The 17,630-nt window shown below is 40.9% G+C and overlaps 1 protein-coding gene across 20 annotated transcripts in view; it reads right to left on the bottom strand.

Annotated features, from left to right (window-relative positions):
* The window catches only part of LOC308180330 (beta-1,4-galactosyltransferase galt-1-like), a 31,035-nt gene extending 16,212 nt beyond the window's left edge, over nucleotides 1–14,823 (bottom strand). For 8 of the 20 annotated variants that reach the window (XR_013940894.1, XR_013940895.1, XR_013940896.1 and 5 more), the window contains exon 1: nucleotides 3,927–5,083. Coding sequence is in view for 3 of the 20 variants with exons in the window: in XM_080561741.1 (XP_080417867.1) it covers nucleotides 3,927–4,646 (720 nt within the window). In the remaining 17 variants the exon portion in view is untranslated. Of the gene's footprint in view, nucleotides 1–3,545; nucleotides 6,467–14,262 lie in introns of those variants that run through there. The other 12 variants (XR_013940899.1, XM_080561748.1, XM_080561742.1 and 9 more) reach the window with 5 other exon arrangements.
* Nucleotides 14,824–17,630: the final 2,807 nt, after the last annotated feature.

Genomic DNA, 17,630 nt, shown 5'->3' on the forward strand with positions numbered 1-17,630 from the left:
AAGAGCAAAAAGCCTTTCTTCCTCCCTGCATTTATGGACTGCAGTCATATCCCCTCCTAATCTTCACTTTTAATACTTTTTCATTAAACCAGGCAGGATGATCTAGTATCTTCTTATAAGAAGCATTCTTCCCTGATCGGTTGCTTTTGCACAGTTAGTCCAGTTTCAGTTCATCTCTAGCACAGGTGATCAGAAATACATTTGTAAATGAGAATTGCAAGCCCTCACATACTGGACATATTATTTCTTAACATGTGCTAAGATTACTTTTTTTGCACATGCATCACATTGGACAGGTACATCTGAGCTTGTCATGAGACCAACGTTAATACACTGGCTCAGTTTTCCAGCCAACTGCAGTTACACAACATGCTTTCTTCTGCTGCAAAGTTGTAATAAAGAACATCTGTCCCAGCTGACTGAATTAATTACATTTCTCTTTATCTCTTTACTTACTGTCCTTAAAAAAATAAATAAAAATAAAAATAAAAACGCTCTAAAACCCTGTACGTGATAAGATTGCACTTAGAAACTTCCACACACTTAAATCGTCTTTTTTTTTTTTTCCCCAAAAAAGGGAACTACTTGTGCTTTCTTTGCCACATTGTACCAATATGATCACGACATATTTATTAAACACCTGTCACTGGTTCTTCAGTAACTTATCTATCTTAGAATTTTGTAATGGAAATTATTCAATACTGGCCTCTAAATGGAGTGTTGTTTTCACCTTTGCAATACAACTTCTATTTTCAGACCTTCTTTTCCTGAACTCTCCACTATTAGCATTATCCTTACTAAAAGGTGGAACAAAGAGCTAATTTAGTTCAACAGCCCTTCACAGATCATTATTAATCTCACCAACATCTTCCCTGTGTTGTGTCCTTCCTCCTTAATTTATTTTCTTTGTATTGAGACAGCTGAAGATCTTTCATCCTGCTCATTTCAGTATCTTCACAAAGACATCTACATTAAGGGTGGTTGTTTGTTTGTTTGTTTGTTTTTATAATTCTCACCTTACTCTTCTACCTCTCAAAATGGGGTGGGGCAGAGGTGGAGGGTGGCAAAATAAACTTATTTCAGGGGTCAGTTAACAGATGTGATTACAAAATTTCAGTCACTAATAAACAGTCTTAGCATCAGTAGTACAGGAACACTACACAGCCTAAAACTTGGCTTCTTTGGGGTTTAACTGAAAGCAAGCTACTATTAATGGATAGCATTATTAATTTATTGTTTTTCATAAGTTTTATTCCCTCTTCTTTGCTTTATGGTTTTGCCAAAAGCAACCACACAAACCACCAGTGCTTAAATAAAAATTCTAAAGACTAACAATCATTTTGCCATCTTAATCTGGATTCTGTCACTGAACTTTTGATAGTTTAGCTTCTTCTCTTTGAAATGCCAGTGTTCTGGCATTCCATGATCTTACATGACCCAAAGTCAGAAGTATAATTTTTGAAGGGTTAAACTGAGGACAGTATTATTTCACTGTTGACAGAATATTGCTCTTGAAGGATTAAACTGGCAATTTCTATTCTAAATGCAGTGAAGGTAAACCAGAGAGTAATTCCATTAACTTAGTTTGAGCCATGAGACTTGCCAAGCACACATGTCCCTGTACACACAAAAAAGATCTGCCATACACCCATAAACCCATTGTAAACAATTAGACTTTGTATCCTTTGAACAGAAATAGGTCAGGTAAAATAAAAGTTGCATGACAATATTTAAAAGAGTGTTATTTCAACTTATTGTCCTTATCACTGTATTGGTTTTGGCTGGGAGAGAGTTAATTTTCTTATTTGTATCTCATATGGTGCTATGTTTTGGATTTGTGACCAAAACAGTGTTGATAACACACAATGTTTTAGCTACTGCTGAACAGTGCTTACACAGGGTCAAGGCATTTTCTGCTTCACGCATTGAGTCCCTGTGAGTAGTCTGAGGGTACACAAGAAGCTTGGAGTGGACACAGATGAGAAAGCTGAACCAAACCAACGAAAGGAAAAAAGTAGGGGAAAGAAGGAGGGGGAGAACACTTAGGGTTATGGTTTTCATCTTCTCAACTCTTACATGTGAAGAGGCCCTGCTTTTCCAGAAATGGCTGAACACCTGTCTGCTGATAGGAAATAGCGAATGAATTCCTTGTTTTGTTTTGCTTGTTCATGCAGCTTTGCATTATCCATTAAACTGTCTTTAATGCAACCCATGTGTTTTCTCATTTTTGCCCTTCTGCTTCATTTCCCCATCCTGCTGGGGGTGGTGGGAGGACTAAGAAGTGGCTGTGTGGGGCTCTGCTGCCTACCAGGTTGTGGTGGTTTTACCCTGTTGGGCAGCTGAACTCCACCACAGCCACTCTCTCACTCCCCCTCCTCAAAGAAAAAGGGTGAGAAAATATGATGGAAGAGGCACAAGGGTTGAGATAAGGACAGGAAGATCCCTCACCAATTATTGTCATGGGCAAAATAAACTCAGCATAGGGAGATTGCCTATCACTAGCAGACTAGAACAGTGAGAAACTAAAAGCAAACTAAAACCATTTCCCCCCCCCACCATCCACCCTCTTCTATGTCCTCCCCTCAAGTGGTGCAGGGGACCGGGGAACTGGGGCTACAGTCAGTCCACAACACGTGCCCCCTGCTCCTTCATGTTCACTCTTCCCCTGCTCCATAATGGGGTCCCTCCCACAGGATGCCATCCTTCCTGAACTGACCCTATGTGGGATTCCCACAGACAGCAGCTCTTCAAGAACTGCCCCATATGAGTCTGTACCACGGGATCCATCTTTCAGGAGCAAACCCCTCCAACATGGATTCCGCAGGACTGTCAGCTCCCGCCAGATCACCTGCTACTACGTCAACTCCTCTCCACCTGCTACAGGTCCAGCCTGGAATCTGCTCCGGCGGGGGCTCTCTGTGGGCTGCTGCCTCCTTCAGGACATATTCACCAGCTCCACCTTGGGCTCCTCCATGGGCTGCAGTGTGGAGATTGGCTCCACCGTGATACCCATGGGCTGCAGGGGGACAATCAGCTCCACCATGGTCCTCTCCCCAGGCTGCAGGGGAACTTCTGCTCTGGAGCCTGGAGCAGCTCCTGCCCTCCTTTTTCACTGATGTTGGTGTCTGCAGGGCTGTTTCTCACTCCTCTCTCCGCCAGCTGCTGTTGTGCAGCAGTTTTTTTTTTTGTTTTTCCCTTTCTTAAATATGCTCTCACAGAGGCACAACCAGCATTGCTCACTGGCTCAGCTCAGGCCAGTGGTGGGTCCCTTTTGATGCCAACTGGAGCTGGCTCTTAACTGACATGGGGCAGCTTCTGGGCTCTGCTCAGAGAGGCCACCCTTGCAGACCTCTCCACCACCACCACCCCCGAAGCCCCTGCCATGTAAACCCAATGCACAGGGTTAACCCACAACACACACTGAAACCGTTCCTTCAAGAAGTTATGCATTCTTTAAATCTAAAATTAAACTCCCACGCTTGTAGTGTATTCAGAGAGAGACTTCAAAAATTGTCTTTTACAATTAATAAACACCTTAAACTTACCATTCAGGGGTCAACATCAGTACCCCAAAATAATGCTATAGCTGACCAATATCTTATTTGCTATTTCATGGGCGGCGAGCACGGCGAGCCTCTCTTGCAAGTGATGCCAGTTACAGGATCCCAAGCGGGCGCTGCAGCCTGACACCCTCACTGTGCCCAGCAGTTTACCAGTTATCCGACAGCAACACGCCCCTCTCCCTGCTGCCTCCGGTCCTCGTCCCGTGGGTTCGCCTTTCCCAGCGCAGGCTGACGCCGGAGCGCCGCTGCCCGCACGACTGTAAGCGCAGCACGGCGCGAAGCTGAACCGCGGCAGGGCGCCGGCGCTAGGGGAGCTCTCGCCGTCCGTCCCCCGCCCCCGTCACCGAAACCAGCAGCGATTACCTCCGTGGCGGCTACGCCAGAGCCTCCGTCTCTGCAGCCCCAGGAAAGGCGGGGCCGGCCGGCCCCATCACCTCCCACCTGGGAAGGTGCGGCGGCTGCGGGCGGGGCAGCCCCGGCCCCGCGGGACGCCCCGTGAGCGGCTGCGGCACTAGACACTCGACCGTACGAGCCGCCGGCAGTGCCCCCGCCGCGCTCGCTCCCGTTATGGCGCCCCCACCCCCGCCGACCCGCGTGGAGCGGACCCCGCACTCCACAGCACCGCTCGCGCGGGGCTGGGTCGCGGGGCGCCGGCCCGTTCTGGCGCCGCCGGTATCGGCGGGCCGCCAGGGCCACCGGGCAGTCGCTCCAGTGGAGCGGGGCCCCAGGCAGCCGGCCAGACCACTGCGGCGAGCGCCGCACCGCGCGTGCCTCTGGCCGGTCCGGGCGAAATGCCTTCGTTCCCGCCGCCTCCGGAGGTTCGCCGGGGCGTTCACCGGGGCGGCTCCCTGCAAGGCCGCGAGGCTGGGTGACGCGGAGGCCAGGCCCAGGACGCTGACACGGGCGGGGCCGTGTCTGGGCCAGCGCCGGTCCCGGGAGCAACACGGCGCTGCCGGTCTGCCCCAGCGTCTGGAGAAGTGCCGGGCCGAACAGGGCCTGCCCATCCCGCGCCAGACCCGTCCCCGCAGCGCAGTCCGCCCCGGTCCAGATGCCGTGCACCGGGACATGCTCCCACACCAGCATCCCGGGAATGAACAGCAAAGAGAGCACAACTGCAAACGAGGGACCACAACAGTACTATACCTTGTTGGAGTGGGATCAGGGCTCTACCCCAAATTTAACTGACAGATCATGTAATTAACGTGTGAAATACAAACACAAACAAGCCATTACACTTTCAAAAAGACAATCAATTACAAAAAAAAAAAAACACCCTTCTTGAATCAAATACATTTTTTCAGTTTTGAATATTGCTTCCCTGGATACTTCGCTTCATTTCACAGCTAAAATGCCTTTACATTTGGATGGTACATAAAAGGGCTGGTCTCCCAAAGCTTTACAGGATGTAATCTTCAGGTGCAAGAGATTTTTAATGTGATCTTTGAATGATATCCTATGTCTCCCTGGGACATAGACAACTCTCCACTTTCCCCTCCTTATAGACAAAGTTTCGCTTTTGAGCTTACAGTACTGTTTGCTGTAGCACTTTGTTAACATTCGTGATTAACGATGAGTTATATTTCCACAGTGTTGTATCCCTGATGAGGGAGTCTCTGGGAAGATTTTCTTGATGGGGCATCCGACAGTGATAAATGAGGGCCACATCCATTGGAACATTCACACTGGTCCCATAAGCGCGTAGGACAGAGTGGACAGAAGTCTGAATCACCCTTCTTGGATCAATTATCATTTTCTTGGCATTAAAAACCTCTTTCCTGTCAGGTTCTCTGTGCACATGCTGTAGTATGTTAACACCTGGCACGGTATTCCAAGATGAAATGTTGAACACAGGAGTGGATATGGTTTCTGGGAAGATATGGTTCTCAAAGAGGAAAATGCCAGTGCCTGAATTTTGCTCCTGAAGACTGCTCATCATCGTTTTCCAGTCTGGGTGCTTAAGGGGAAGAATTATTTCATCAGCATCATTAAGAACCACAAACTTGCTCCTCCGCATGTTACGGTATATACAGTCATTTAGAGCTGTGATTTGCCCATAGTAGCCAATGTCTTTTGCATCCATAGAAAAGTGCCATTTAGAGGAAACCTTGAGGTATGAGTTTATTGGCCAAGGAATTATCTCCACAGTTCCTTCTTCCATATAAAACTTCAAGACTTTCTCCATCAGCTCGCTGCAGCTGTTCTTATAGACTACCACTTTCTGTGCCCCAAGAATCTTGTACATTTCCATACTCTGTATAAACTGTAAGACATTGTTGTAATTTCCAAACATGGCAGAGATGCATACAGTGAAGTCAACAGAGAAGGTCTCAGCCTTCCGGTTTTTAATTTCAAACCTTGGCAGCTGGTCAATGTTTCCATGTGGAGACTGATGAATTGATACATGTGTTGGATCGCAGATTTCAGGTTCCAGACAAACTATATCTGCTGCACCATAAGGGAATCCAAATCTATCTGAGTGAACATCAATTTTTGCTTTTGATACGTATATCTGTCCATGGGGCTGACAGCAAAACCAGCAGTATAGTTCTTTTACATCTTCATGGTGAACAATCCCAATCACACGAGTGACTTTGCTTTCTCTGTCATCAAAGTATGGGGATATAATAAAAGTTCTGTTATCTTTTAATGGTGTTATTGAATTTTGGGCAGGTTTTCCCCTACAGAGCTGACTTGCTGGACTGGCAGATTTTGCTGGTGGGAAGATTTTCCTGGATATATTATTTTGTAGCTGATGACTTTTCCAGGAGTAGATGAAAATAGTTCCAAAAATAAGAATACACACAACAATAGTACAAATATTTTTTTTTCCACTGTGTATCATTGCTGAACTTCACAGTTTGGAAATTAACACACCTTTACACACAGTGTTCTATTTACTTTCTCTAAAAAAAAAAAAAAAAAAAAAAATCTTTCAGTGTCTTGCCAAAATAAAATAAAATAAAAAAGATGTTTTGCACTGAGCTGTATTCTCTTAAAGACATTAGCTATATTTTTGATACTTTAAACTTTAGTATTAAGACCTTTCATATAGACTTGGCGTTTTGAAAAAATGAAGCAATTTTATTTAACTCTACAATTGAACAGTTTCAGCTTTTTCACTATACAGTAATGGTAATATTGTGTGATTTTTAGTCATTTTGAAGCCTGGAAGAAATTTTGTGTTAGCGAAGATCCATAATCTTTATCTTCTGTTATTCTGAGAACTAAAACTATGGAGTTATTCTTTCCATTCTCCTTCTTAAAACAGATGATGTGAACACAAATTGAAATTGCTTTCTTTTGTATTGAGTAGGAATAATCTTGTCCTATTCTTTCTGTGTCCTGAGTCCCAAGCCACAAAGAAAATGGTTTCAGAGCCTGCTGTGTTCAGAGTCTGGTGGGATCCTATGTCTAGTGGGCTCCTATGGTGTTCAACATTATCTAAGAAAAGAGCTTTGTAAAGAATTGCCTTTTAACTTGCACAGGTTGATATAATTATTTTAAAAGTAAATTGCTTTTACCACTAAAGATGAAATCTCAGATCACAATTCTAAATTGGCAGAAGATTTCAGAATAACTTTGTGTGAATATTGTGACCCTTCATTAGGACTACATGCAGTACTGAGCTTTTTAACCTTGCCATGGAAAGTTCTCTAATATGTTACCAAATCCAGACTACAAAGTGAAGATTTTTCAATACACATTCACAGCTTCGTATTTACACCTACTTAAACCCTGCTTAGACCATCAAGCAGAAGGATGGCAAATTAAAATAAAAATCAACCTTGCCTTAGTCTCTGAGTGGCCATAAAGGCATGATAATGTGACACATCACAACAACACATTAGAACCATTAACAATGGAAATCTATCATTTGTACGTGCTCTGTTCTCTTGTGTATACATTCAGTCACATCTGAATGACTGCTTTCAAATTACTTACAAAATCGTCACTTTAGTTACATCTCTATTCTGACTTCACAGTTCTAGCTTTAAAGAACTTACCGAAAGCACTGCTGCCTGGTGTAATTTGTAAATTCAAGATGTTGTTCAACTGTTTTTTTTCATTTTTTATTTTATTTTTTAAAAAAGGTAAGAATTATTTTAAAACACATATAACGATACCACGATATGTTAACAATATACTGCTAGCTGGCAACTTCCAGGAAGAATGTTTGGAACTGACAATTAACCTATTAAATTTCCTTGCACTCAGTGGGTATCCAGCGTCAAAGAAGAAGGCTCAAATTGCACAAGAAATTGTAACATATTTAGGTTTTGAAATCTTAAAGGGACAGAGACAAGTAATGAAAGGAAGGAAGCTATTTGCCAACTCCCAGAACCTCAAAATGTTCATGAATTAGAAGCTTTCTTGGGAACGGTGGGATGAATTGTTGAAGTTATCCGAGGGCTCCCTTCAGTGGACCAATGAAAGGCAGAGTCAACTTAAAAGAGCCTGGATGAAAGCCCTGGCTTTAGGGCTACCTAATTTAGAAAAACCCTTTGAACTGTTCACCTATGAAAGGCTGGCTGTAGCTCTCAGTTTCTTTACCCAGCACTTGGGGGAACATAAGAGAGCCGTGGCATACTTTTCCGAGCAATTGGATCTAGTAAGTCAGTTATGACCTGGATGCTTAAAAGTAGTGGCTGCTATAGTATTTTTAGCACAAGAGGCCCGGAAGCTCACCATGGGACAGAAAATACATGTTTATGTTCTGCACATGGTAACTACAGTATTGGATCAGAAGGGTAGACAGACATTGGCTCTCCCCTAGCAGAATGTTAAAGTTTCAGGTGGTACTGATAGAACCAGATGACGTGACAACAGCAGTGGTCAACCCTGCCATGTTTCTCTCACCTCAGTATGAAGAAAGTAAACCTGAGCATGATTGCTTACAGACAATTGAGGAGGTCTATTCGAGTAGACCCAATATGAAGTATACTCCTTTGCAAGACACAGATTGGGAATTGTATCAGTTTTATGAAGGCTGGATATGCAGTCAGTACTGTTGAGATTGTAGTGGAAGCTCAAACATTACCTGCCAGCACATATCAGCCCAGAAGTCTGAATTAACTGCCCTCACTCAAGCTTTGCAGTTAAGCAAAGACAAATGCATAAACATCTGGACTGATTCAAAATATGCCTTTGGAACAGTCCATGTACATGGAGCCATTTGGAAAGGGAGAGGATGACTGTCTACAGAAGGGACAGAGATAGAGCATAAGGAAGAAATTTTGAGTTTACATGCAAGTATACAAATTCCTGTTGCTGTAGCTATTATGCATTGTAAAGCTCACCAATTGGGGTGAACCCCCCAAGAAAGAGGAAATAAGCTGTCTGATTTAGCCACAGAATGGGCTGCAGAAAAAGGCATGGAAAAAGAAGTACTAGCTATAGTGCCAGAGGAGAGACTCTTCAAAAGAACCCTATTTATGATAAGCAAGATTTAAGATTAACTGAAACATCAAAAGTGGAAAAATAGGAGAATGGATGGGCAGTTACACCCTCACGTCTAGTAGTAGTACCCTATTCCCTTATGAATACTCTAGTGAAGAAAGAGCATAATTCTGTGCACTGGGGAACAGAAAATTTGTTAAAACATTTACAAATATCAGTTATTAGCAGGAATATGGTAGAGGCTGCTACAGGCCAGTCACCAAGAGGTGTGAAATATGTTGTAGGAATAATCCAAAAACACAGAATAAAATTCAAATTGGAAGGATAAAAACAAACAAACAAACAAACAAAAAACTCTCCACACTACTGAGGGCAGGCACCTGGAGAGTATTGACAAATAGACTTTACCAAATTGCCAAGAAAAGGGGTGGTGGGGGGGTAAAGTATTTGTTAGCCCTCGTGGACATATATACAGGTTGGCCCTGAGGCTTTTCTGTAATACCAATAAGGCAAGAGAAGTAGTAAAAGATTTGCTAGAAGAAATAATTCCAAGATTTAGGATACCTTTGGGAATGTCATCAGGTAGAATTCCACATTTTATAGCCAAGATAATTACTGAAATAAGCAGACTGTTAGGTATTAGTTGGGATCTGCCCTAGTCTAGTGGCAGAGTAGAAAAAATGAATTTTACTCTCAAGACTCAGTTAGGCCAGCTATGTGTATGTGGATCAGACTGGAAGAATTATGACAGACTTGAATGAAATCTAGAAGCAGACCAAAATTTTACACAAGGTTCAACGGGACAACATGTAATATGGAGTTGATTATGGATTTCCATAAAGCTTTCGATACTGTCTCTCACAGTATCTTTCTGGACAAAATGACCAGAACACAGTTAGAAAAAAAGCATGATAAGATGGGTGAACAACTAGCTGATGGGTCAGGGAGAGTCCTTGTAACTGGGGTTACATCAGGCTGGTGACCTCTCACTAGTGGGGTTCCCCAGAGCTTCATTTTAAGACCAGTCCTCTTCAATGTTTTTATAAATGATTTGGATGAAGGACTTGAAGGTTTTTTGAGCACCTTCATGGATGATACCAAATTGGGTGGAGCTGTTGACTCCATCGAGGGTGGTGAGGCCTTTGCAGAGCGATCTGGACAGATTAGAGAGCTGGGCAGTTACCAACAATATGAAGTTTAACAAATGCAAGTGTCAGAATTCTGAACCTGGGAAGGGGCAACCCTAGTACAGACTGGGAGATGAGATGCTGAAGAGCAGCCCCGCAGAAAGGGATCTGGGGGTTTTGATCAACAGCAAGCTGAACACAAGCCAGCAGTGTGCCTTGGTGGCCAGGAGGGCCAACTGTATCTTGGTGTGCATCAGCAATGGCTTTGCCAGTTTGCAAGGGAACTGATTGTCCCACTCTGCTTGGCACTGGCGCAGCCTCACCTTGAGTGCTGTGTGCAGTTTGCGGCACCACAGAATAAGAAAGATATGTTAAAGAGAGTCCAAAGGAAGGCAATAAATATGGTAAAGGGTCTAGAGGCGAAGACGTATGAGGAGCAGCTGAAGTCACTTGGATTGTTCAGCCTGAAAAGGAGTCTGAGGGGAGACCTCATCATTGTCTACAACTTCCTCATGAGGGGAGAAGAGGGGCAGGTGCTGATCTCTTCTCTCTGGTGACCAGCAATAAGACCTGAGGGAATGGGCTTGAAGCTGTGACAGGAGAGGTTCAGACTGGATATCAGGAAAAAGTTATTCACTGAGAGGGTGGTCGAGCACTGGAACAGGCTCCCCAGGAAATGGTCACAGCACCGAGCCTGCTGGAGTTTAAGAAGCATTTGGACAACACTCTCAGACACACGGTCTGATTTTTTGGGTGGTCCTTTGGGGACCCAGAAGTTGGACTTGATGATCCTTGTGGGTCCCCTTCCAACTTGGATATTCTATGATTCTAGGAGTTTTTGAAATGTGGAATTCTATGATACCCTGGTTGTCTGATTTAAAGTTATGGATGGAGAGAATTTTAGCTGTAGTAATTACACTTGATTTTTGTTTGTTTGTTTTATGTAGGTATTACTTCAATTTATCTTCAACTGCTGCTCAAAATTAAGGGTCTGGAAAAGACAATCATTTTGGAAACAGGAATTATCTGTTAATCATTTTTGTTATAGTTGTATATATAATCGCCTGTGTAATGATACAATGTTATGTTGTAATTGTTGCTACAACCTCTGTTGGAGCTTACAGTAAACTAATACGATGAGAGTTGTAGCTTGCTCGCTACAAACTCTCAAAAGAAAAGGATGGATTGATATAGAGTCAGAAGGACATATGGTTCTCCCCCTGATAGAATAATAGAACCAAATCTGAAATGTTTTATGAACAGATAGGCCAAACCTTCACTATGTCTGTAAGTCTATAAAGGAAGGGGGAAGTCTATAAACTTGATATCCCTGAAGCTACCTTACTCACTAGTTAGTCAGTCTTATCTGTAAGACCATACAGAATTGTATCTAAGGACAGGGGAGGGGAGTAAGATAACTTGGGCCTGAAGGAGGTGTCTGAAAAGAATAGGTGAGGAACTCATGGTAGGCATGTGTCCTTGGACGTGTACATAACTTAGCTTAGTATGCATGCCTAAGTTGAAACTATAAGATAAAAAAGAAGGAAATGGCCTAAGCATGCACAAGAACTGAGTTCCAACAGCGAACATAGTGAGGAAGACTACTGATGACCAGAAGACCCCCAAAGACCAACTGACACAAATGTGCATGTGTCAGGGACATTTCCATATTTTAGTGAGTTACGGGAAATATTATGAATATGTTAATTATTTATTGGAAATCTAATGAATATGCATACTCTGGTTGCATATAACCCCTCTAACCTGAAGAATTAAGCATGCACACTAGGTAGAGTGATCCCGTGTGTCTGGCACCTCAATTAAAGAATGCCTGCTGTCCTAAAACTCCAAACTGAGTCTTAGGAGAGTTTCATTGACTGACTTTTACGGTAACACATGGTTCTACAGGAAATATCTCTTTATCTGCTGTAATATAATTCAGACCAAGAGTTCTATCTGTATCAGCATAATCAGCTGTTAATTAACTTGCACAAAAGTTCTTCAAATACTTATTGTTATTTCTATTTTTGGATTGTAAACCATTTACAATTACTAATATGCTGTCAGAAATCTAAGAGAGAATATTTTAGATTGAAGTTTTTTCTTAATTGAGAAGTGGAATTGAAAAATAGTTACAGAAAAATTCATAAAAAAAAAGCTAACAACAACACAAAAAAGTGTCAGTCCAAGTTTTTGTTTTTTTTTTTAATAAACAATTGCCTTTTTTTTTTTTAACACTATGGAGGATTTAACTGTCAGTGTTGTCTTGTAATCAACAACAGATGGGACCAAGATGCATTTAACAACAACTTTAATATATGTAACAACTACAGTAACTTCTGTTAATTTCTAAAAGTAGAATAGTTTATGGGTACAATCTTTTCTTTCCATCCAAGAGAACAATAATGTGATTGAGGAAGGTAGAGAAGATCACAGAACCCTAATGTAAATTTCATTACTCTTCTGGAGGGATGATTTACTGCATTAGTGTTACACCAGGCAGTTCTATGCCTTAAAAATTTCCTGTTAAATCAGGCTTGGGAAATTTACATGGAAAAGGCTTTTTTTTTTTTTTAATTGAAGACATATTAGTAGTCTCTTCCTGCAATAGAGCCCCAGTGTTAAAATCCACTATGGGCAAACACTCGTTTACCCTTACTTCCTTTTGGAACACAACTACTTTCTAGACAACGTAAAAGAGCAATTCCTGTACATCCCCCCAGCACAGAAGCCGCCATTTTAGTTTTACATGCGAATTACACAAAGCAGGAAGTTCACTTACATGTTACCTTGTACCTCACATCTTCTAAGCACAGCAATCTTTTGTCTATTTTTAACTATGTGCAAACAAACTTTTGATATAGTTTCTTTTCAAAAATGTTGTATGCATATATTACTAAATTAGTGCGACCTAAAATTCATCCCCGTAGTGCATTTTTAGACAAACAACAGGCCTATGAGGAATAGAAGCATCTGGTCTGCCACTTCAGATTAGTAGTTTTAGCATACCAGAAGTATTATCATCTACTTGATTTGTAAAAAAAGTAAAATAACACTTGTATTAGAAAACAGAGGCCTCCTAGGACATGAAGAGTGACTGTGAATAAAACTATATAGTTAGGGAACATACATAAACAAGTAAGCCCCTTCTCTTACATGGTGTCCATAAGAGCTGTAGAGACACATACAGATATATATAAAATCTGTTTAAATAACCTATTGTTTTCCCATCAAAGACTTGTTTAGCTTCTGGAAACTTCTAGTGATAGCTGACCCTGGTCATTTTGGTCTTTAATTTTGACCTGTTGTCAGGAAGACTAGTTGATACAACAATTTTCTGAGAAAGACGTGGCACCAATTCCTAAATATGAAATATGATTTTGTGTTCAAGCGTGTGACGGTTCTTTCGGAGTCCACAGGCTAAAACCATTACCTGGTGTCCACTGAACTAGGTGGCTAAAAATGTAGTTTCTCTTTTTCTAGCTGGGACAGGATCATTAAAAAAATATTTTCCTCAGCTGTTGTTAGAGCAAACATTTGAACAAGAGTAGCCACTGTCATTCTGAAAAAAGACTCTACATGCAGGCTCCTTAAGAGATACTTATTGTTGTGCTTGGTATTGTCTTTTTTTTTTTCAAATGAGCATATGTTGGCAAAGCCTCACTTCATATCAGATGACATTTTAATGTCGAGAAAATGACCACTATTTTACTGTGTCTGATATCACTACAGTCTGTTTTAGTTACTGAAAAAATTATTTTGTATGCTCTGAAAATGAAAAATATCCCTCCTGTCTAAAAGAGAAGTTTTAAAATACATTAGCAAATCTGGACCATCTCTGCCTGTTTAGATTAATACTACTTGTGTTACAGAGCAGAAACCAGAAGATAATGTTTTACAGCAAGGTATATCGACAAAGTAAAAGCAACTTCTTCAAACAAAACAATAAGAGCCTTGCTTGTATAGCTGCTTTAGATAAGCTTTCTAAAACATTGTCACCCATTTTGCCTGGAATAGTTAGACAAAACCTCAGTATTTTTCAGTTGTTACAAAAGGAGAAAATAATTGGTAATGGAATCAATGGTTGTTAGGTGCAGTCTTGGCACTTCACCAGAACGTGCAAAATTATGCCCTCCTGAACATATGAGGAATCAAATGATAATGTATTTACTCACAGTTTCTAGCCTCCTTGTCTAGCACTTCATGCTTTCCAGTGCTTCAGCCCAGCCTGATTTGCGCATTGAAATGAGAGACCTTGCAAGCCCGCTTGTCCCCCAACATCTGCTTCCTCCGCAATTACGCTATTACTTTGACCATCTGTGGGAAATCCCGTGACTTGGTTAGCTTCCTGTATTGCAAATCGGTTTACTTTCTGTTCTTTTTTCCTTTTTTTTTCCCAGATTAACAACTTTGACTTAACTCAATGACATTTTCTTCAGTTGATGCTTATACCACCTCAGGCTCTCAAACAGTTGTATTAACTGGGAAAATGATAGATGAACATTTTCCTCTATAATGGTGTCTGCGTATCTGTTCGTGTAGATCTTCTTATCTAGATCAGGATATTTTCCATTAGATCAAATGTAACCTAGTGTGTTTCAATGATCAATCTTAAATAATCCATTGTATTTTTCAGAAAAATTTCAGGAAAACTTAGTTTTCTGTTAAGAATGGTCTCTTGCACTTTATAACGACATAAAAATCAAGCACAACAATTATGTTCATGGTTGTTAGACCAGAAAATAAAGCTCAGTATTTAATCATACCATATCTTAATGTATCACAGCTGTCTGAAATTGCAGGTGGATATAACTTCAGTCAACACTTGATTGGCTGTTGGAGCTATGCTAGTAGCTAACACAAACATTATCTTCAGTGGGAAGAGTCCTCTGGATGGGGAAACATGAAAAAAAAAAAGATTATAATCTTTTGGGGCAAAGTGGATTAGCTTCCTTTGTTATCTCTTTAGAGAGAGAAAAAAAAAATCTCTTAATAGGAATGTGGTGCTTGAAATTTCCATTTTAAATAAATTTTATTTCCATGGAAATACAAGCATTTTCACAGTGGGAAAAACTGAAGTTGCAAAAGAGGCTTGATTACAGTTTAATTATACTATTTACACATATTTGTTTCTCTACCCTCATGCACCAGCACCAAAAAAAAAAAAAATCAACAGGAGACCTATGCAATTTTCACCTGTTTGATAATTTGTTTCTTTCACTATCTAAGAGTAAAACAAACAGAAATAAATGTCCACTGCTGCTCCTTCTTGAACCGAGGCTGGTTGTGTTATGTGGTTGCGCGCAGTTGATAACTAGTCTCCATGAACCAGTAATATATTTTTATATACAATTTTTTTTCAAGTAAAACAAGATAGCTTCAACAAGATCTAAGGTAGCCCCAGACCTCCATCAGTAAGTTTGATTATTACACAACTAATGTCCATTTCCCTTTGCCATGCACTGACTGAGTTCAGTTCAATATTAGAAATTTCAATGCCCTTCAACAGCACACTTTGTCAGATAAACTTCTAGGCCAACATTTTTGAACTTGTATGTTGTTAAAATTCCCTGAATTCTAAAACAGATGATTAATCTTATTTATTAAGCTGTTATGGGAGATATTTCCAAAAGGAGTCCCTGAATTTGCAGTTACTTATCACTTCAAAAGAAGTCATCTGGATGGAGGAGGGAATTATTATTATTATTATTATTTTAATGCTATTGCTATACTTACAGGTATTGTTATGAAAGCAGTATGTGACTTGCCTATTTAATGTTTTTGAGTGAGAAGACAGTAAAGTAGCTGCAGTACATACTACTCAATACTTAGCAGGCTGTCATTCTGGTCCCAGAGCCTGTACAGGCGCCAGATATATAAACTAGAATAGGAGTGGTCTTGTATAGTTATCAAAGCAGTAATTTCTTTCCTGAAATCAGTTTGTTCCTGCTGCTCAGAAGCATAAGGAACTAATGTTACTGATAAACTATCATAATCTGTGAACTTCTCATATACAAAAAAGACACTTTCCAAATCAGACCAAGAAATAACTTACTTTTTCTTCCTTTCTTCCTTCCTTCCTCTTTCCTTCTTTCCTTCCTTCCTTTCTTTCGTCTTTTTTTTCCTGTCACTGAATTTGCAGGTAAGAGTTTTATGTAAGAGTTATTTTAGGGTCCTTCCCCCTTTTTCTTTTTTAGGTTGAGTAACTCATACTACAACTATCTGTAATATTAATTATAAACTTTAGTAGATTAATGTCAGGAAGGGCTCCACCCTAAAAGCACTGTAGTCATCTTGTTTTTTTTCTTCTAGAGTAGATTCAGGTTGTGAAGCACTTGATCACCAAGGGCTGCAGTGTGCACACGGTCACTTCTGCAGAACGGTCAGGCAAACATTGTAGCCACCTGACTGGAAATCTTAACATCTCAACAGGTCTCTTGACTTTAGCATGCGAACTAGAAAAATCTGCACTAACCTCATTTTAATTAGAGATCTGCAGCTTTTCTGAAAAACAAAACAAAACAATACGAAAAACTGTCTTTTGCCTTTAAGACTTCCCATTTACTTTCATAAAACTGTACCAAAACAGCGCTGCATGAATTTGCCCAGGTTACCATGGATTTTTCCAGGCTTGTGCTTGCACCTAGAGTTCTCTTCTCCTTTTCAGGGGTCACGTCATAAACAGAAGTGACTCCATGCTCCTATATATACCTTTGTCTTCTAGTTTCTTCAGTAAAATCTCCATTCTAGAGGGTCTCTTCTCCTGGCCCCTATCCTGGTGACAGTACATTACTAAACTGAAGGAAGAGTGGGAGTCAGCAAGAGAGGTGTCTCTATCTGATCAGTTGTGGCTTTGTGTAAATGGCAGAAGGAACCATCCCCTTGTGAATTGGACTGGCACTGATGTGTCCTTCCCTGTCACAGCTTTCCTTGGTGGCTACATTAACTGTTACTTAACTAGAGAGAGAGGAATGTTTGAACATGTTAAAAACATCCTGAAATACACTGACAAGTTTCCAGTGTTTCTGAGGAAACAGAAAATTCACTGAACACTTCTGTTTATTCTGCTTAATAAAGGTAAGAGATACACAATGAAGTTCAGAGATGGGTAACAAGGGAGACTAAAGGACCAGAGATACTTTCATGTAAAGACACAAAGGAATCACCTGGCCCATTTATCTTAAAGGATAGGAAAGAAATTAGCTTATAAACGAGATTTACAAAATAAATGTAGGAGAAAACTAAAAACATCATCAACAAAAACAAACCTTCAGGCCCTTTCTTCTCTGATCTTCCCTTTTCTCAGGTCAAAATTCAGCAAATTCAGATTTTTTTTTAACTCAAATATCATAATCACATGGTAATCTCCTCATGGCTGACAGACCCCTACGTCCTCACAGCGCATGCAAATGTTGGCGGTTGGGCATAGGCTGCATATAAATTGTGTTCACTGTCTGTGTGCCCCCACCACATCTCCCTTTCAAATAATATATACAGAATAAAATATAATTTTGCTTTAGCAGGCCAGCACGCTAGAGACTTT

Source organism: Anser brachyrhynchus, assembly GCF_964034855.1.
Source record: "Anser brachyrhynchus genome assembly, chromosome: 19".
NCBI lineage: Eukaryota > Metazoa > Chordata > Aves > Anseriformes > Anatidae > Anser > Anser brachyrhynchus.